Source organism: Bombina bombina, chromosome 5, assembly GCF_027579735.1.
Source record: "Bombina bombina isolate aBomBom1 chromosome 5, aBomBom1.pri, whole genome shotgun sequence".
NCBI lineage: Eukaryota > Metazoa > Chordata > Amphibia > Anura > Bombinatoridae > Bombina > Bombina bombina.
In genome coordinates, this window is record NC_069503.1 from 179,602,599 (window position 1) to 179,623,911 (window position 21,313).

Sequence of the window (21,313 nt, forward strand, 5' to 3'; positions counted from 1 at the left end):
ACAAGTTAAGGGGGGTCACATTGCAAGGCAGAAATCTCAGAGACACTGCCAGCAGAGGCAATAGCCAACAGAAACAGAACCTTCCAGGATAATAGTTTAAAGGGACAGTCTAGTCCAAAATAAACTTTCACGATTCAGATAGAGCATGTAATTTTAAATTTTTTTTCCAATTTACTTTTATCACCAGTTTTGCTTTGTTCTCTAGGTATTCTTAGTTTAAAGCTAAACATAGGAGGTTCATATGCTAATTTCTAAGCCCTTGAAGGCCGCCTCTACTCTCAGGGCATTTTGACAGTTTTTCACCACTAGAGGGTGTTAGTTCCTGTGTGTCATATAGATAACATTGAGCTCACGCACGTGAAGTTCCAGGGAGCCAGCACTGATTGGCTAAAATGCATGTCTGTCAAGAGAACTGAAATAAGGGAGCAGTTTGCAGAGGCTCAAATACAAGATAATCACAGAGATAAAAAGTGTATTTATGGGGGGCGTAGCTAACTGCCAAAGTAACTGGACGCACACTACAGTAGCTCCCGGCTTCAACAGCGATTTTGGGGGTTCTTCATGACCTAATATCCTAAGGCAAGTGGAAGATACACTCTAAGCCCCTATCTAAGAGCATATGATAGAGATTTGTGTAAGTTCCGGAAGCGTTTCATAGTGCATTAACAGGGCAGATTGCTGCGGCTTGGTTGCGAGGTGGTATGAGTGTGGTGGACCCCTGCAAGGTTATCCTAGCCCTTTTTGAAGACTATAACCATAAACTTATGAACAGGCTAGACCGGCATAACCTGATCGTTAGTCACCGAGATACGAAAGAGGTTAGCACTGAGCCCTATGAGCATGCGGCTGTAGCACCCGACACACACGTGGCTGTTACTCAGAAGACTCCCGCACGCCATCTTCTATCGAAGCCAACCTGCTCCGTAGAAAGTGATCCAGCCCACGGGAGCAGCGGTTACTTGATACATACCCCAGACCTGGGAAATGCGGCTGGTGCACGAGAGCTAAATGTGAGCTATAAATGCCTGCAGGTAGAAACAGCCGGGGAAAGAGCTGCACCCGGGGTTCCTGAAATGTCTGGAGTGAGGTCCGAGGTTGTGTTTGCACTGGAGGTTGCGACTTCAGGGGCAAGCTATCCTGCCGGGTGGGCTTGGTCATTCCATTGGCTGGATTTGCAGTGCAGCCGCCCTGCTGTACATGTGTTTGTGTTAACTCCTCGGGGGTCCGGGGGCACTGACTGGGCCACTTTGAATCAGATCCCCCATCGCAACAATGTCGGAGTAGGTTGATACCCCTTGCCCACCACACGGCTGCAAACTGCCATCTTGATACACTGTAAAACCCCTATGCAGATTGACCATTTCTCCTGCTGCATGACGGCAATACTGCCTGAGACTCTTTTAGGGAGACCTTATAGTGTTCCTACTGTTGCTGTAGGAGTTTGAGATATGTTATTTTGGCAGCGGCTGCAGCAAGATGTCTTTACCCTGTGACTACATATACGGCCGGACTCATAATATGGACGTTTAGTAAACATTTTGTATTTCACTTAACCCTTGTCATAGTGTACGGTGTATCTCTCCTGTTTCCTCTATGTGTATTGTGCGACTACTATGAGCTGTACATTTTAGATAGAGCCACTTTATCATGCTGAGAACAGTTTAAAAACCTATTTTGAGCTACGGGGTCTAGATGTGGTGATCGGTTTCTGCTGATCTATAGCCTGGAAATATACATTGAGCATTCTCATCTGAGCCCTACACTAAAATCTCCTTATAGACTTGGATCAGGTTCCAATGGGCATCTACTTATATGCAAGCTGAATATTCCTTTAACTAATATTTCAGATTCACTTAAGGGGCTGTTGGCTGATACATGTATAAGATTATAGCTTCCCATTATGCTGCAGCCCTTCTGCTAACTATCAATATGCAGCGCATATAGAATATCATTCATCATGTAAGCCCTTGGGAACTGGTTATATCTGCAACCTCTTTAATATTCTCTCATCAATACTAGAGCCTATTGAATTGTTACATAATTGTATAGTAGCTGGAAATAATGAATCTGCATTCATGAAGAACAATATTGGAAGCTGTGCAGAATGTCTAACTGACCTCTACTGCTGTTGCTATTAAGTGCAGAACTACTGAAGATTTAATGTAAATAGCTGTATTTGTTTAGTTGCCTAATTTCTGTGCTACACTACTACTTGTTCCTAGTGAGGGAGGGTAGGGAGCCACAATTTAAAGTACTGTTCCACATTTAAGCTGCGCCTGTTTTTTATTATGTTTGCTGTGCGGTATCAATAGGCTGTTATACTGTAACACTTATTGCCATTACTAACTAGTTAAAGCAATTGTATCTCTCAATGAGTTTAACCAGTTAGTTGCATTATATGAATAGACATATTACTCTGACGGCCCTAGGGATTGAAGTATAGATTTGCAATCTGTTCTTGTACCTGCTACAATGTACTATATATTCCCCTAGATATCTACTGTATGTATCCATAGAACTTTCTTAGCCATCTGTCATGTATCTAACTGATTGTTTGTAACACCCAGGTTAGCCATGAGCAGTTATATTCTCTAGGATAGGCCTGCTATACAGTGTGAGGTCTACTTTATTAAGTATCTATTCTATGTATAAGTCGTCTGTAATCTACTGTCTGCCCTCCGGGTTAATAAGGAGAATTGCACACCCAAATAATTTAATACAAATGACATTTTATTGCTATCGCCCTAGGTCTGCAGCTAGAACTAGAGAGAAACAGCTAGTATCGATAGACCTGGCCAGTTTTTTGATCTGGCTTTGAGTATTGCCTTTCATACCTGCCTTAGCCAGGGTGTAGGGGTTCCAAGAAATACAAGGTTACGCTAGATATTAAATGTGAGTAGCACTTGAGTCCTTGTATACCGTTGTATATTATTAACAGTAAGGTCAGTGGTGCCTATAGGGGGTGTGAGTGTATTCTCCTAGCCATGTTTCATTTGTGTATGTATTTAATTTTGAATTTCAGACATTTTGTACCTTATGGTTGATTTATATTTGGCTATCTATTTACACTCCTGGCGTTGGATTGCATGTATAAAGTTTTATATTTTTCACACTATGCACAGGGAATATCTCTCTCTCTCTCTCTATATATATATGGGGTAGATCACACAATATATCTGTTTCCCCCCCCTCTAATTTCAATTATTGGGGATAGCTCCACAATCTCAGGCAGATTTAGGACGTTTGTGCCCATTCTTATTATGTATATAATGGCCCTTTTGTATAACTTCTTATCATAGACCTGTACTGGCTCCATGGTGGGTGTGCACAATAGTTCCTATAGAGTTTTTCCAGTCTATTAACGGTGCTTCCCCCAGAAGCTCTCCCTTATTACTTTCTCCAGTGCTGCCTATCTGTGGAGTATATGTGTTTGCGATTTATTTTATTAAAGATCACAAAAGGGCCTGTGCAGTCTCCTCTTACTGAGGATGCACGTCAGGTTATACTTATTGAAACATAAAAAAATGAGGTACCATCTCTTATGTTCTCTTTTGTGCATGATAGGCATTGCTACTTACATTTGAAGGGCTCTAGCCCTACACTATTTCTAGAGAGTTTCACTTCAACGATGTGTATTATAGCACTTCATATATGCTGGGTTTGCTTAATCCTTGCACTGAATAATGCATATTGTGCCTGAGCTGCTCAGGGAGTATCTATTGGGATGTTAATACTCTGTTCCTATGTCTGATGTATGTTGCAAATGTATAATTCCTGAAAATGTGCAATTTTTACTTGATGTGTACTATATCTTGTGACTGTAGCAATGTCTATGCCTTTACCTCAATAAAAATTATAAAAAAAAAAAAAAAAAAAAAAAAAAAAAGTGTATTTATATAACTGTGTTGGTTATGCAAAACTAGGGAATGGGTAATCAAGGAATTATCTGTCTTTTAAAACAATAAAAATTCTAGTGTAGACTGTCCCTTTAATATCAACATTATGCATTGGCTCACACGAAAAACAAGGTTGACACTCCAAGGCGGAGCCACCACTCATGTTCTGGCAACCGCTAGGAGAGCTCCCAGAACCTTTGTAAATATTCTTGGAGCAGTAGCTAAGCCAAAAGGAAGTGCTATGAACTGGAAGACACCAGTGTAGATAAGCCTGCCACACCTTATGGTAGATGCGTCAAGTAACTGGCTTACGAGCTTGAATCAATGGCATTTAGACGGAAGGCCATGAGGTCTATCTCTGGCATCCCCCATCTGGAGCATATCTCTGCAAATAACTCGGGGTGGAGAGACCATTACCCCGGGTGAAAAGATTGTCCCTCCTGAACCAGGGGAAGGAGTGATCTTATTGTCTCCATCTTGAAGTATGGGACGCTTAGACATTTGTTCAGACACTTCAAATCCAAAATTGGACAAAAATTCCCTTATTTTTGGGAACCACAAAGAGGTTTGAATAAAACCCTAGACCTGTTTCTGATGCAGGTACTGGGACAATTAGTCCTAAAGAGACTAGATCCCGTACGCAACCTAAAAAGGAAGTCTTCTTCTCTGGTCTTGTAGACAGTCTGGAGAGAAGGAATCTGCCCCTGGGAAGACTTAAATCCTATCTGATATCCCTGAGATACGACCTCCAGAACCCAAGGGTCCTGAACATCCTTAAATCAAGCATCTGAGAAAAGCGACAATCTGCCCCCTACTCGATCCGATCCCGGATCGGGGGCCGCCCATTCATGCAGATTTTTTTATCAGTGGGATTGTTTGTCTGTTTGGACTTGTTCCAGGACTGAGCTGGCTTCCAAATACTCTTGGGCTGCTCGGGCTTGGATGAGGATTGAAATCGTTGGGACTTGTCTGAACGTAAGGAGCAAAAATTAATGGACTGTCGTCCCTTAGGTCTGTTGTTCTTATACTGTGGTAGAAAGGCTCCATTCCTTCCAGTAACCGTGGAAATGATGGAGTCCAGACCTGGTCTGAATAAGAGCTTCCCCTTTAACAGAAGAGAAAGTAACCTGGGATTTAAAAGTCATATCCGCAGACCAAGAATTGAACCAGAGAGCCTTGCGGGCTAGAACCGCAAAACCTGAAGCCTTTGCGTTCAGACATATAATTTGCATATTCGCATCACAGATGAAGGAATTAGCAATTCTTAATGCCTTAATTCTCTCGAATATCCTCAAGGGGAGATTCCACCTCAATAAATTCAGAGAGTCTCACCAGAAGGTAGCTGCTCTGGCCAACGCGGCCACTGCTGCCGCCAGTTGGAATAAAAAAACCTGTGTGTTGGAACATTTTCTAGTGACGAAAGGCAAAGAATGACTGGGAGGATAGGGGAAGTGGGAGGGATATTTAACCTTTCGGCTGCGGTGTCTTTGCCTCCTCCTGGTGGCCAGGTGTTGTATTTCCGTAGGAAGTAAGGAATGAAGTCGTGGACTTTCCCTGCTTTATGGAAAGAAAACAAATACTACTTACCAGAAGACACAAAACTACTGGAAAAAACAGTAGAACTGTAAACCAGTGCTGAAACATATCAGCAGATGATATGGAATAGGAGTATACTGAAGAAGACCCAGCAGGAGGAGGCGAAGGACAGGTCCCTGCAATACCCATGGAAGGCTTGTGATTAATTTCCTATGAGGCAAAAAATGAGGCACTACCTATACTCCATATACATCCCTCTGACAAGCAGTGCACGGTGGGGAAACAAGCCTAAAATCAGTCTGAGAACCCCTCTCTCTGAAGGATCATATGCACATATCTTTATTCTTCACATTGCTCCAGCAGAGGCAAAGACGAGACTAGTTTATTAGTGAGGTGGGAGGGGTTTAATAGAGCTTTTGAAGTTTGTGAATGTTTGCCGCCTCCTAGTAGGAGAAAGACTAATTGCCAGGAGCAGTGGATTGTGGGCTCTCACCACCTGTATGAAAGAAAGGACAAAGCATAAGCAGATTTATAACAGTTTACTACATTGCTTTTCTCTATTTTGTGGGACGTGAATACCAAATATTTCTTTCAAGATTCAGATAGCGCATACAATTTTAAATTTTTTTCCAATATTCTTCTATTATCTAATATGCTTCGTTCTCTTTTATCCTTTGTTGAAGCAGCAGCAATGCACTACTGTGAGCTAACAGACAATTAGAGGAGAAATATATGTGCAGCCACCAATAAGCAGTTTGAGCCTACCTAGGTATACTTTTCAACAAAGGATACAATGAAAATTAAGCATATAAGTTAATAGAAATAAATTAGAAAGTTTCATGTCCCTTTAAATATTAATAATCTTTGTATATTTGTTGTGAACATTTGTAAAAGGCACATTAAAATACAAACCTTAAATATTAACTGGGAGTAATAATCTGATACTCCATCAAGGGACGCACTGCCAAATGCACCAAGAAGCCTACTTCCAGCAGTATTTGGGACAGTTCCATAAGGAAGAAAGTGTGCAAAGCTCATCCCAACAATTGGCTCAATTAGAGGAAGCAAAGAAAGTTGCTGAAAAAAAAGAAAAAAAATGACAATTATACAAGAATTTTAATGGGTTCTTGTTTTGCCATAATAATATCAGCAATAGATCTCCTAATGCAAAGGTATAGACTTGTTTTTAACTTGCTAACATTTAGGACAAGCAGATTTAACAGCACAGTAAAACACCTGGAATTGCAAGACATTCTGTTGTCCTTCTATAGAATAACACAAATAGTATAATACATTTAAGCCAGTTCATTTTCATCTTGTTCAATACATTTTTTATATCTACCTGTTTAATTTTAGTAAAAGTCTCAGAGCTGGCATAAATGGCAGACTTCTGTTCTTCCTCTTTCTTTCTCTTTTTGGAGCGAGGTGTTTTCTCAGCTGTCCTTTGTATTCGCTTGTTTCTTGGTTTTCTTTTATCCAAATCAAAATCGGATTTATGCAGCAAGCTTTGGTTAAAGTTAAAGACACTCTGTTCTTTATTCTCAGACATATGCTAAAACAGCAAACATATTTAAAGTAGTATTAGAAATGTTCCTTTGTTTAATTCAACATATTTTCTGTTTGTTCTACAACATTTCAAAAACATTTAGGATTATTTATTTTTTAACCCTCCAATGTTCTGATGTAAACAAATAAGTAACAATTGAAATCACACGATCGCCCAGCGCAGTTAGGACGGCATGGAACATTCTAACGGTGGGAAGGGGTTAAACACAGAGATAATTCCCACGATGTTTATATTTGAAAGAAAAGTTTTGTTTTTATGAATGCAAAACACCTAACCACACATTATCAATTTTTCACCTGGGCTAAAGCTGTTTTTAGTCTTTTGCACTCAACCAATCCTAATGCCAATTTGGTTTCTCTACCTAGGTTTTTTAATAAAAGAAAATGTATGCTTACCTGATAAATTTATTTATGTCCGGATATGGTGAGTCCACAACGTCATCAATTACTAGTGGGTATATCACTCCCGGCCAGCAGGAGGAGGCAAAGAGCACCACAGCAAAGCTCTTAAAGGGACACTGAACCCAAATGTTTTCTTTTGTGATTCAGATAGAGCATGCAATTTTAAGCAACTTTCTAATTTACTCCTATTATCAATTTTCTTTTGCTATCTTTATTTGAAAAAGAAGGCATCGAAGCTTTTTTTTTTATGGTTCAGACCTCTGGACAGCACATTTTTTTGGTGGATGAATTTATCCACCAATCAGCAAGGACAACCCAGGTTGTTCACCAAAAATGGGCCGGCATCTAAACTTACATTCTTGCATTTCAAATAAAGATACCAAGAGAATAAAGAAAATTTGATAATTGGATTAAATTAGAAAGTTGCTTAAAATGTCATACTCTATCTGAATCATGAAAGAAAAAAATTGGGTTCAGTGTCCCTTTAAGTATCACTCCCCTTCCCACAATCCCCAGTCATTCGACCGAAGGGAAATGGAAAAAAGAACACCACAAAGGTGTAGAGGTGCCTGAGGTTGAAACAAAAACAACCATCTTAAATTTAAGGGTAGGGTCGTGGATTCACCAAATCCGGAAATAAATAAATTTATCAGGTAAGCATAAATTTTCTTTTCTTTCCTAAGATATGGTGAGTCCACAACGTCATCAATTAGTAGTGGGAACCAATACCCAAGCTAGAGGACACAGATGACTAAGATAGTAATGTACATTAGGAAAAACACCTCTCTCTACGTCTAGACGTAGAGAGAGGTGTTTTTTCTAAGGTACATTACTATCTTAAAGGAGCTGCAGGAATATCTGGCAAGTACTGGCTGTGTAGTGCATGTGACAACAATCGCCCGTATTCTTCATATGTCTGGGCTATGGGGTAGAGTGGCAAGACGGAAGCCTTTTCTTACAAAAAAAAAACATCCAAGCACGGCTTAATTAAGCAAAAACACATCTGAAGTTTCCCAAAAGCATGTTGCAAAAGGTGTTCTGGTCTGATGAAACCAAAGTTGAACTTTTTGTCCATAATTCCAAAAGATATGTTTGGCAAAAAAACAACACTGCATATCACCAAAAGAACACCATACCCACAGTGAAGCATGGTGGTGTCAGCATCATGCTTTGGGGCTGTTTTTCTTCAGCTGGAACTGGGGCCTTAGTCAAGGTAGAGGGAATAATGAACGGTTCCAAATACCAGACAATATTGGCACAAAACCTTCAGGCTTCTGCTAGAAAGCTGAACATGAAGAGGAACTTCATCTTTCAGCATGACAACGACCCAAAGCATACATCCAAAACAACAAAGAAATGGCTTCACCAGAAGAAGATAAAAGTTTTGGGATGGCCCAGCCAGAGCCCAGACCTGAATCCAATTCAAAATCTGTGGGGTGATCTGAAGAGGGCTGTGCACAGGAGATGCACTCACATTCTGACAGATTTAGAGTGTTTTTGCAAAGAAGAGTGGGCAAATCTTGCCAAGTCAAGATGTGCCATGCTGAAAAACTCATACCCAAAAAGACTGAGTGTTGTAATAAAATCAAAAGGTGCTTCAATAAAAGTATTAGTAAGGATGTTCACACATGCAACAATATTATTTTATTTTTTTTATTTTTATTTCCCTTTACCTAAAAGATTTCAGTTTGTTTTTCAATTGAGTTGTTGTACAGTTTATAGGTCACATTAAAGGTGGAAAAAGTTCTGAAATTATTTAACTTTGTCTGTTTTTTTACATCACAGAAACCTGACATTTTAACAGGGGTGTGTAGACTTTTTATATCCACTGTATATAAAATAGCTATAGTGCTTACTTACAACTTCCAAACACTATTCACAACATATTAGTCCTAAAGCAAAAATGTTATAACCAAACTACTTCCTTTGATATAACTTTGATATCATTTTGTATTTATTAACTGAAGATATTAAATATCTACAAATCCACTATTCCCTAGGCATTGAGCGCCAGTACACCCCCCTTTTTTGTCTCATTTCTGTGTTAGAGGGTCCTTGTATGAGGGACCCTATTGTACTAGGCTATTAGGGAATCCTTAGCGCCAACTATTTTTCCTTGTCAACCATCTTGAAGGAAGGAACTTTGAGAAACTTGTTTAAACACTTCAGGTCTAGAATAGGCAGAAATGTTCCCTCTTTCTTGGGAACCACAAACAGATTTGAATAGAAACCTAGGCCCTGTTCCAATATGGTAACTGGAACTATCACTCCCAGGGAAGAAAGATCCAGAACACATTTCAAGAACGCCTCTATTTTTATCTGGTCTGCAGATAATCTTGAGAGGTGGAACATTCCCATGGGAGGAAAGGTCGTGAATTCTATTTTGTAACCCTGAGATACTATGTCCACAGCCCAAGGATCTGGGACATCACGTATCCAAGCTTGATAAAACTGAGAAAGTCTGCCCCCCTACTTGATCTGATCCCAGATCGGGGGCAAACCCTTCAGGCTGATTTAGACTCAGCCGTGGGTTTCTTTGATGGCTTCCCCTTGTGCCAAGACTGATTGGGTTTCCAAGAAGACTTGGACTGTTCCTGCTTGGAAGAAGACTTTTCTTTAAAGTTACGGAAGGAATGAAAATTACTCTGACATTCTTTAGGTCTATTCTTCTTGTCTTGTGGAAGAAAAAACCCTTTTCCACCCATATCATCAGAAATTATTTTAGCTAGACCAGGATCGCCAGAAGCTTGGATTTAGAGGAAATATCAGCTAAGACTTCAGCCACAAAGCAAGGCAAGCTAGCACAGCGAAACCAGATATCTTGGCTCCCAGTTTAATAACCTGCATGGTAGAATCAGCAATAAAGGAATTAGCTAGCTTAAGTGCCTTAATTCTGTCTTAGAACTCCTCCAATGGAGTCTCTACTTAAAGAGAATCAGACAAGGCGTCGTACCAATAGGATGCCGCACTGGACACAGTGGTGATACATACTGCAGGTTGCCAATGGATACCTTGATGAACATACATATTCTTCAAATAAGCCTCCAACTTTTTACCCATTGGATCCTTAAAAGAGCAATTATCCTCAATAGGAATAGTAGTTCTCTGAGCCAAAGTTGAAATGGCCCCTTCTACTTTAGGCACTGTGTGCCATGACTCTTTAATGGAGTCAGCAACAGGAAACATCTTTTTAAAGACAGGAGATGGTGAAAAAGGTATCCCTGGCTTCTCCCATTCCTGGGCAATAATCTCCTTTGCACGATCTGGAACAGGAAAAACTTCCACAGAGGAAGGAACATCAAAGTATTTATTCAGTTTACTTGATCTTTTAGGGTTGACAGCAACAGGCGGGTCAGAGTCGTCCAAAGTAGCCAAAACCTCCTTTATCAATACACAAAGGTGTTCAAGCTTAAATCTGAAGGATACTACTTCAGCGTCAGAAGAAGGAATTAAACTGTCCAAATCTGAGATTTCACCCTCAGAAGCAACCGGGGAATCCTCCCCCTGAGTAGCCAAAGGCGGAACTGAAACCTTACTATCTGAATCTTTAAATGTCCTCTTGCTTTTTCCCTGCAGGATAGGAAAAGCAGATAAAGCTGCAGATTCCAGCAGAGGATACCCGAGCCGCAAAATCTGCAGGCAAAAAAACTCCTCCAAGAGATTGAGAGGAACCGCAGGGCACTGATATGACGTAATAGAGGCTTGGGACGTATAAGGAGAAAGCTGGGGCAATGCCTGAACAGCATCAACCTGAGAGACATTTGGCTCAGAAACAAAAAAGTTTATCTTTATGTTTCAAAGTCCTATCTAGACAAGAGGAGCAAAATTGCATGGGTAGCACAATTTGGTTCTCTAAACAAAGAAGACATGTTCAAGGGAACATATTGCTCTTCCATAAATAAAGAAAATATATTGGCAAAAATAAGGACAACACAAATTAAATGTCCCTTTAAGAAATAGTAGAGCGGTATAGACCTAGATTGACTAGACAAACTGCACCCTCACTGCTTGTAGCAATATAGCACCACACTATACAAAGAACCTGACAAGGTTTTGAGTATTAGAAACATCAAAGTATTAATTCAATTTAAATTTAACTTAATACAGCCTCTACACCTCAGCTACACACTGAGGTCCCTACCTGCCCCCTCCAAGGACCACAATTTTCACCACAATAGCATATATAGTATTTCATGAAATATCACATTTTTCTCAAACGTGAAACAATAATATAACAAACCGCTTATTTGGTGTCGTCAGAGCACCAAAACAGGACCAATATGCAGTATGGTGGGAGCTCTGCATTGCAAAAAGGTAGGGGAAGGCAAGAGGACCTATGCCACACCCATTGAATATGGTGGTCCTTTATAAACAAATAACAATGTCATCTAGGCTTGTGATCCCTTATTTAAAAGGAACATTCAAGTCAAAATTAAACTTTTATGATTCAGATTCGATTTTAAACAACTTTCCAGTTTTTTGTCCATTAACAAAATGTCTTTTTATATTTACACTTTGAGTCACCAGGTCCTACTGAGCATGTGCAAGAATTCACAGAATATACGTATATCCATTTGTGGTTAGCTGATGGCTGTCACATGATACAGGAAGTGTGGAAAAAGACATAACTCACTTGAAATTTAGACTAAGTGCTATTGCATTGTCTTAAGTATTTGTTGATTATGCAAATATACTGTATTTACTGGTCCTTTAAAATATGTCCATATTTTAGCACTAGGGGTGCTAGAGCCAGCGTAATCTAAAGTCACCTAAGTGGACTGCTAATTGATATGCCTATGGCAATCACCTACTACATAGAGATCCCCACTTGAAAGAATAGAGTCACCTCTTTCATAAGTGTTTCTGTGTTTACACTGTATATATGCTGTCTTTAGAAGGAGTCTTGAGGCTCCTTTGGTAAGGTCCATCATAGCTTTATACAGAATCCCGACATTCCTGAATTTCCTTACTGACTGTATCTGTTACCACCACCTCTACTGGAAGTAGATTTCTTCCATCAACCACCCTTTCTTATTAACTAAAAATGTTATCAATAACAAAAACATAATTTATGCTTACCTGATAAATTTATTTCTCTTGTAGTGTATCCAGTCCACGGATCATCCATTACTTATGGAATATATTCTCCTTCCCAACAGGAAGCTGCAAGAGTCCACCCACAGCAAAGCTGCTATATAGCTCCGCCCCTAACTGCCATATTCAGTCATTCGACCGAAAACATGCAGAGAAAGGAAAAACCATAGGGTGCAGTGGTGACTAATTCAAATGAAAAAATTACCTGCCTTAAAGTGACAGGGCGGGCCGTGGACTGGATACACTACAAGAGAAATCAATTTATCAGGTAAGCATAAATTATGTTTTCTCTTGTTAAGTGTATCCAGTCCACGGATCATCCATTACTTATGGAATACCAATACCAAAGCTAAAGTACACGGATGATGGGAGGGACAAGGCAGGTACTTAAACGGGAGTTACCACTGCCTGTAAAAAACCCTTTCTCCCAAAAATAGCCTCCGAAGAAGCAAGGTATCAAATTTGTTAAATTTGAAAAGTATGAAGCGCAGACCAAGACTCCGTCTTGTAAATCTGTTCAACAGAAGCCACATTTAAAAAAGGCCCAAGTGAAAACCACAGCTCTAGTAGAATGAGCTGTAATCCCTTCAGGAGGCTGCTGTCCAGCAGTCTCATAAGCTAAATGAATTATGCTTTTTAACCAAAAAGACAGAGAGGCTGCTGAAGTCTTTTGACCTCTCCTCTGTCCAGAATAGACAACAAACAAGGTGAACGTTTGATGAAAACTGTAGTAGCTTGTAAGTAAAACTTTAAAGCACAAACCACGTCCAATATTGTGTAATAGACATTCCTTCTTTGAGGAAGGATTAGGATACAAGCATGGAACAACTATCTCTTGAGTGATGTACTTGTTAGATACCACCTTAGGAAAAAACCCAGGTTGGTACGCAGGACTACCTTATCCGTACGAAGGACCAGATAAGGAGAATCACATTGTAACACAGATAACTTGGAGACTCTACGAGTCGAGGAATTAGCTACCCAAAAGGAACTTTCCAAGATAAAGATTGATATCTATGGAACAAAAAAGGTTCAAACGGAACTTCTTGAAGAACCTTAAGAATCAGGTTTAAGCTCCATGGCGGAGCAACAGTTTTAAACACAGGCTTGGATCTAACCAAAGCCTGACCAAATGCCTGAACGTCTAGAATACCTGCCAGACGCTTGTGCAAAAAAATAGACAGAGTAAAAATCTGTCCCCTTTTAAGGAATTAGCTGACAACCCTTTTCTCAAAAACATCTTGGAGAAAAGATAATATCCTGGGAATCCAGACTTTACTCCATGAGTAACCCTTGGATTCATAACAATCAGATATTTACACCATATCTATGTTCAATTTTCCTAGAGACAGGCTTTCATGTCTGTATTAAGGTATCAATGACTGACTCGGAGAAGCCATGCTTTGATAACATCAAGCGTTCAGTCTCCAGGCAGTCCATCTCAGATTGATTCTATTTAGATGGTTGAAAGGACCCTGAGGTAGAGGGACCTGTCTCAGAAGCAGAGACCGTGATGGAAAGGATGACATGTCCACCCGATCTGCATACCAGGTCCTGCGTGGCTACGCAGGCGCTGTCAAAAACACCAAAGCCCTCTCCTGCTTGGTCTTGACCTCCGGAGGAAATCCCACTCCCCCGGAAGAAAAGTCTGACGACTTAGAAAATCCACCTCCCAGTTCTCAACACCTGGGATATGGATAGCTGATAGACAAGAGTGAGTCTCTGTCCAGTGAATTATTGTAAGACTTCTAACATCGCTAGGGAACTTCTGTTCCCCCTTGATGGCTGATGTAAGCCACAGTCGTGTATATTGTCCGACTGAGTATGATGTACCTCAGAGTTGCTAACTGAGGCCAAGTCTGAAGAGCATGGAATATCACTCCCAGTTCCAGAATATTTATTAGAAGGAGGATCTCCTCCTAAGTCCACTATCCCTAAGCCTTCAGGGAGTTCCAGACTGCATCCCAACCTAAAAGGCTGGCATCTATTGTAACAATTGTCCCATCTGACCTGCGGAAGGTCATACCCTTGGACAGATGGACCCGACATAGTCACCAGAGAAGAGAATCTCTGGTCTCTTGGTCCAGGTTTAACAGGGGGACAAATCTGTGTAATCCCTGTTCCTCTGACTGAGCATGCATAGTTGCAGCGGTCTGAAATGTAGACGTGCAAACGGTACTATGTCCCTTGCCGCTACCATAAAGCCGATTTCATTCATGTACTGAGCCACCGAAGGGCGCGGATGGGATGAAAAAACACGGCAGAAATTTAGAAACTTTGACAACCTGGACTCAGGTAAAATTTAATTTCTACAGAATCTATCAGAGTCCCTAGGAGGGAAACCCTTGAGATTGGGGATAGAGAACTCTTTCCTTGTTCACTTTCCACCCATGTGATCTCAGAAATGCCAGTACTACGTCCGTATGAGACTGGGCAATTTGGATGTTTGACGCCTGTATCAGGATGTCGTCTAAATAAGGGGCCACTTCTATGCCCCGCGGTTTAAGGACCGCCAAAGCGACCCCAGAACCTCCATAAAGATTCTTGGGGCTGTAGATATCCCAAAGGAAAGAGCTACAAACTGGTAATGCCTGTCTAGAAAGGCAAACTTGAAAAACGATGGTGATCTTTATGCATCACAATGTGAGGATAAGCATCCTTCAAATCCATTGTAGTCCTCTATTGACTCTCCTGGATCATAGTTAAGATGGTACGAATAGTTTCCATCTTAAATGACGGAATTCTGAGGAATTTGTTTAAGATCTTTAGATCCAAAATAGGTCTGAAGGTTCCCTCTCCTTGGGAACCACAAACAGATTTGAGTAAAAACTCTGTCCCTGTTCCTCTCTTGGAACTGGATGGATCGCGTACACAATGTAAGAATGCCTCCTTCTTTATCTGGTTTGCAGATAATTGTGAAAGGCGAAATCTCCCCTTTTTTTGGGGGGGGGGGGAATCTTTGAAATCCAGAAGATATCTCTGGGATATAAATTCCAATGCCTAGGGATCCTGGGCATCTCTTGCCCACGCCTGGGCGAAGAATGAAAGTCTGCCCCCTATAGGATCCGTTACCGGATAGGGGTCCGTTCCTTCATGCTGCCTTAGAGGCAGCAGCAGGCTCCTTGGCCTGCTTATCTTTGTTCCAGGTCCGATTGTCTCCAGACCGCCTTGGACTGAGCAAAAATTCCCTCTTGTTTTGCCTTAGAGGAAGAGGATGCCACACCTGCCCTGAAGTTTTTAAAAGGCACGAAAATTAGACTTTTTTTTTTTTTTTTTTGCCCTTGATTTGGACCTATCCTGAGGAAGGGCATGACCTTTTCCTCCAGTGATATAAGCAATAATCTCCTTCAAACCAGGCCCGAATAGGGTCTGCCCCTTGAAGGGAAGTTAAGTAGCTTATTTATTAAAGTCACGACAGCTGACCATGATATAAGCCATAGCGCTCTGCGCGCCAGTATAGTAAAAAACAGAATTCTTAGCCGTTAGTCTAGTCAAATGAACAAGGCATCAGAAAACAAAGGAATTGGCTAGCAAAAGCTTGTCAAATATATTCATCCAATGGAGTCGCTTAACTGTAAAGCCTCATCAAGAGACTCAACCCAGAACGCCGCAGCAGCAGTGACAGAAGCAATGTATGCAAGGGGCTGCAGGATAAAACCCTGTTGAATAAACATTTTTTATCCATTGGATCTAAAAAGCACAACTGTCCTCGTCAGAGGTAGTGGTACGCTTAGCTAGAGTAGAAACTCTTCTCTCCACCTTAGGAACTGTCTGCCAGAAGTCCCGTGTGGTTGTAACTATTAGAAAAACAGAATTTATGTTTACCTGATAAATTACTTTCTCCAACGGTGTGTCCGGTCCACGGCGTCATCCTTACTTGTGGGATATTCTCTTCCCCAACAGGAAATGGCAAAGAGCCCAGCAAAGCTGGTCACATGATCCCTCCTAGGCTCCGCCTTCCCCAGTCATTCGACCGACGTAAAGGAGGAATATTTGCATAGGAGAAATCATATGATACCGTGGTGACTGTAGTTAGAGAAAATAAATCATCAGACCTGATTAAAAAACCAGGGCGGGCCGTGGACCGGACACACCGTTGGAGAAAGTAATTTATCAGGTAAACATAAATTCTGTTTTCTCCAACATAGGTGTGTCCGGTCCACGGCGTCATCCTTACTTGTGGGAACCAATACCAAAGCTTTAGGACACGGATGATGGGAGGGAGCAAATCAGGTCACCTAGATGGAAGGCACCACGGCTTGCAAAACCTTTCTCCCAAAAATAGCCTCAGAAGAAGCAAAAGTATCAAATTTATAAAATTTAGTAAAAGTGTGCGGTGAAGACCAAGTCGCTGCCTTACATATCTGATCAACAGAAGCCTCGTTCTTGAAGGCCCATGTGGAAGCCACGGCCCTAGTGGAATGAGCTGTGATTCTTTCAGGAGGCTGTCGTCCGGCAGTCTCATAAGCCAATCTGATGATGCTTTTAAGCCAAAAAGAGAGAGAGGTAGAAGTTGCTTTTTGACCTCTCCTTTTACCAGAATAAACAACAAACAAGGAAGATGTTTGTCTGAAATCCTTTGTAGCCTCTAAATAGAATTTTAGAGCACGAACTACATCCAAATTGTGCAACAAACGTTCCTTCTTTGAAACTGGATTCGGACACAAAGAAGGCACGACTATCTCCTGGTTAATATTTTTGTTAGAAACAACTTTCGGAAAAAAAACAGGTTTAGTACGCAAAACCACCTTATCTGCATGGAACACCAGGTAAGGAGGAGAACACTGCAGAGCAGATAACTCTGAAACTCTTCTAGCAGAAGAAATTGCAACCAAAAACAAAACTTTCCAAGATAATAACTTGATATCAACGGAATGTAGGGGTTCAAACGGAACCCCCTGAAGAACTGAAAGAACTAAATTAAGACTCCAAGGAGGAGTCAAAGGTTTGTAAACAGGCTTGATTCTAACCAGAGCCTGAACAAAAGCTTGAACATCTGGCACAGCCGCCAGCTTTTTGTGAAGTAAAACAGATAAAGCAGAAATCTGTCCCTTCAAAGAACTTGCAGATAATCCTTTCTCCAAACCTTCTTGAAGAAAGGATAGAATCTTAGGAATTTTTATCTTGTTCCATGGGAATCCTTTAGATTCACACCAACAGATATATTTTTTCCATATTTTATGGTAGATTTTTCTAGTTACAGGCTTTCTGGCCTGAACAAGAGTATCAATGACAGAATCTGAGAACCCTCGCTTTGATAAAATCAAGAGTTCAATCTCCAAGCAGTCAGTTGGAGTGAGGCCAGATTCGGATGTTCGAACGGACCTTGAACAAGAAGGTCCTGTCTCAAAGGTAGCCTCCATGGTGGAGCCGATGACATATTCACCAGATCTGCATACCAAGTCCTGCGTGGCCACGCAGGAGCTATCAAGATCACTGATACCCTCTCCTGTTTGATCCTGGCTACCAGCCTGGGAATGAGAGGAAACGGTGGGAACACATAAGCTAGGTTGAAGCTCCAAGGTGCTACTAGTGCATCCACTAGAGTCGCCTTGGGATCCCTGGATCTGGACCCGTAGCAAGGAACCTTGAAGTTCTGACGAGACGCCATCAGATCCATGTCTGGAATGCCCCACAATTGAATTATTTGGGCAAAGATTTCCTGATGGAGTTCCCACTCCCCCGGATGAAATGTCTGACGACTCAGAAAATCCGCTTCCCAATTTTCCACTCCTGGGATGTGGATTGCAGACAAGTGGCAGGAGTGAGTCTCCGCCCATTGAATTATTTTGGTCACTTCTTCCATCGCCAGGGAACTCCTTGTTCCCCCCTGATGGTTGATATACGCAACAGTCGTCATGTTGTCTGATTGAAACCGTATGAATTTGGCCTTTGCTAGCTGAGGCCAAGCCTTGAGAGCATTGAATATCGCTCTCAGTTCCAGAATATTTATCGGGAGAAGAGATTCTTCCCGAGACCAAAGACCCTGAGCTTTCAGGGGTTCCCAGACCGCGCCCCAGCCCACCAGACTGGCGTCGGTCGTGACAATGACCCACTCTGGTCTGCGGAAGCTCATCCCTTGTGACAGGTTGTCCAGGGTCAGCCACCAACGGAGTGAATCTCTGGTCCTCTGATCTACTTGTATCGTCGGAGACAAGTCTGTATAATCCCCATTCCACTGACTGAGCATGCACAGTTGTAATGGTCTTAGATGAATTCGCGCAAAAGGAACTATGTCCATTGCCGCGACCATCAAACCTATTACTTCCATGCACTGCGCTATGGAAGGAAGAAGAACAGAATGAAGTACTTGACAAGCGCTTAGAAGTTTTGATTTTCTGGCCTCTGTCAGAAAAATCCTCATTTCTAAGGAGTCTATTATTGTTCCCAAGAAGGGAACTCTTGTTGACGGAGATAGAGAACTTTTTTCTACGTTCACTTTCCACCCGTGAGATCTGAGAAAGGCCAGGACAATGTCCGTATGAGCCTTTGCTTGAGGTAGAGACGACGCTTTATTACTGAAAATGTGAAAAAGTATGAAGGAATTGTTCAAAATTCACCAAAATTTCACCACAGTGTCTTAAAGCCTTAAAAGTATTGCACACCAAATTTGAAAGCTTTAACTCTTAAAAAAACGGAACCGGAGCCGTTTTTATATTTAACCCCTATACAGTCCCTGGTATCTGCTTTGCTGAGACCCAACCAAGCCCAGAGGGGAATACGATACCAAATGACGCCTTCAGTAAGCTTTTTCTATGTATCTGAGCTCCTCACACATGCATCTGCATGCCTTGCTTCCCAAAAACAACTGCGCAATAGAGGCGCGAAAATGAGGCTCTGCCTATGATTAGAGAAGGCCCCCAGTGAAAAAGGTGTCCAATACAGTGCCTGCCGGTTATTTAACATAATTCCCAAGAATAAAATAACTCCTCAAAGCTATAAACTATTAAAAATGCTTATAAAACAATCGTTTTAGCCCAGAAAAATGTCTACCAGTCTTTAAGCCCTTGTGAAGCCCTTTATTCTTATTTAATAAAAATGGCTTACCGGATCCCATAGGGAAAATGACAGCTTCCAGCATTACCAAGTCTTGTTAGAAATGTGTCATACCTCAAGCAGCAAAAGTCTGCTCACTGTTTCCCCCAACTGAAGTTAATTCCTCTCAACAGTCCTGTGTGGAAACAGCCATCGATTTTAGTAACGGTTGCTAAAATCATTTTCCTCTTACAAACATTAATCTTCATCTATTTTCTGTTTCAGAGTAAATAGTACATACCAGCACTATTTTAAAATAAACTCTTGATTGAAGAATAAAAACTACATTTAAACACCAAAAAACTCTAAGCCATCTCCGTGGAGATGTTGCCTTACAACGGCAAAGAGAATGACTGGGGAAGGCGGAGCCTAGGAGGGATCATGTGACCAGCTTTGCTGGGCTCTTTGCCATTTCCTGTTGGGGAAGAGAATATCCCACAAGTAAGGATGACGCCGTGGACCGGACACACCTATGTTGGAGAAACATTCTTCTAAAAAAAAGGAAGGGAAGAGGACGGCACACCTGGTCTATCCCATTCCTTATTAAAATATTTTTAGTAAACCTCTTTAGGTATTGGAAAAACATCAGTACACACCGGCACTGCATATTATTTATCCAGTCTACACAATTTCTCTGGCCCTGCGATTGTACACATTCATTCAGAGCAGCCAAAGCCTCCCTGAGCAACAAGTGGAGGTTCTCAAGCATAAATTTTAAATGTAGAAATATCAGAATCAGGTTAAATCATCTTCCCTGAGTCAAAAAAAAAATCACCCACAGACTAAGCATATTGTGAGGTAGTATCATACATGGTTCTTAAAGCGTCTGTATGCTCTGTATCTACCCCCAGAGCTAACTGCTTTCCTTTAATTTCAGGTAGTCTGACTAATACTGCTGCCAGAATATTATTCACCACCTTTGCCATGTCTTGTAAAATAAACGCTATGGGCGCCCTTGATGTACTTGGCGCCATTTGAGAGTGAGTCCCTGAAGCGGGAGTCGAAGGGTCTGACACGTGGGGAGAGTTAGTCGGCATAACTTTCCCCTCGACAGAATCCCCTGGTAAAAGAAACGCTATGGGTGCCCTTGATGTACTTGGCGCCATTTGAGCGTGAGTCCCTAAAGCGGGAGTCAAAAAGGTCTGACACGTGGGGAGAGTTAGTCGGCATAACTACCCCCACGACAGAATCCTCTGGTGATAATGTTTTTAAAGACAAAAAATGATCTTTATTGTTTAACATGAAATCAGTACATCTGGTACACATTCTAAGATGGGGTTCCACCATGGCTTTAAAACATAATGAACACAGAGCTTCCTCTATGTTAGACATGTTAGAACAGACTAATAATGAGACTAGTAAGCTTGGAAAACACTTTAAATCAAGTTAACAAGCAAATATATAAAACGTTACTGTGCCTTTAAGAGAAACAAATTTTGTCAAAATTTGAAAAACAGTGAAAAAAAGGCAGTAAAACAAACGAAATTTTTACAGTACATGTAATAAGGTAACAGAGCATTGCACCCACTTGCAAATGGATGATTAACCCCTTAATGCAAAAAACAGATAAAAAAAAACGACAGACGTTTTTAAAAACAGACACAACAAACTGCCACAGCCAACAGTGGGAAGCTTCAGTTAACTGTTTCTATGCAAAATTTAAGCCAGCCATGTGGAAAAAACTTAGGCCCCAATAAGTTTTATCACCAAACATATGTTAAAAAACGATTAAACATGCCAGCAAACGTTTTAAAACACATTTTTACAAGAGTATGTATCTCTAT

General features: G+C 41.2%; 1 protein-coding gene across 3 annotated transcripts in view; it reads right to left on the reverse strand.

The window, feature by feature from the left end:
• KMT2C (lysine methyltransferase 2C) overlaps positions 1-21,313 on the reverse strand; it is a 418,185-nt gene that overhangs the window by 183,216 nt on the left and 213,656 nt on the right. For all 3 annotated transcript variants that reach the window (XM_053713806.1, XM_053713804.1, XM_053713805.1), the window contains 2 exons: positions 6,775-6,984; positions 6,345-6,509 (listed from right to left, as the gene is read on the reverse strand). In XM_053713806.1, the coding sequence (XP_053569781.1) occupies positions 6,345-6,509; positions 6,775-6,984 (375 nt within the window). The remainder of the gene's footprint in view (positions 1-6,344; positions 6,510-6,774; positions 6,985-21,313) is intronic.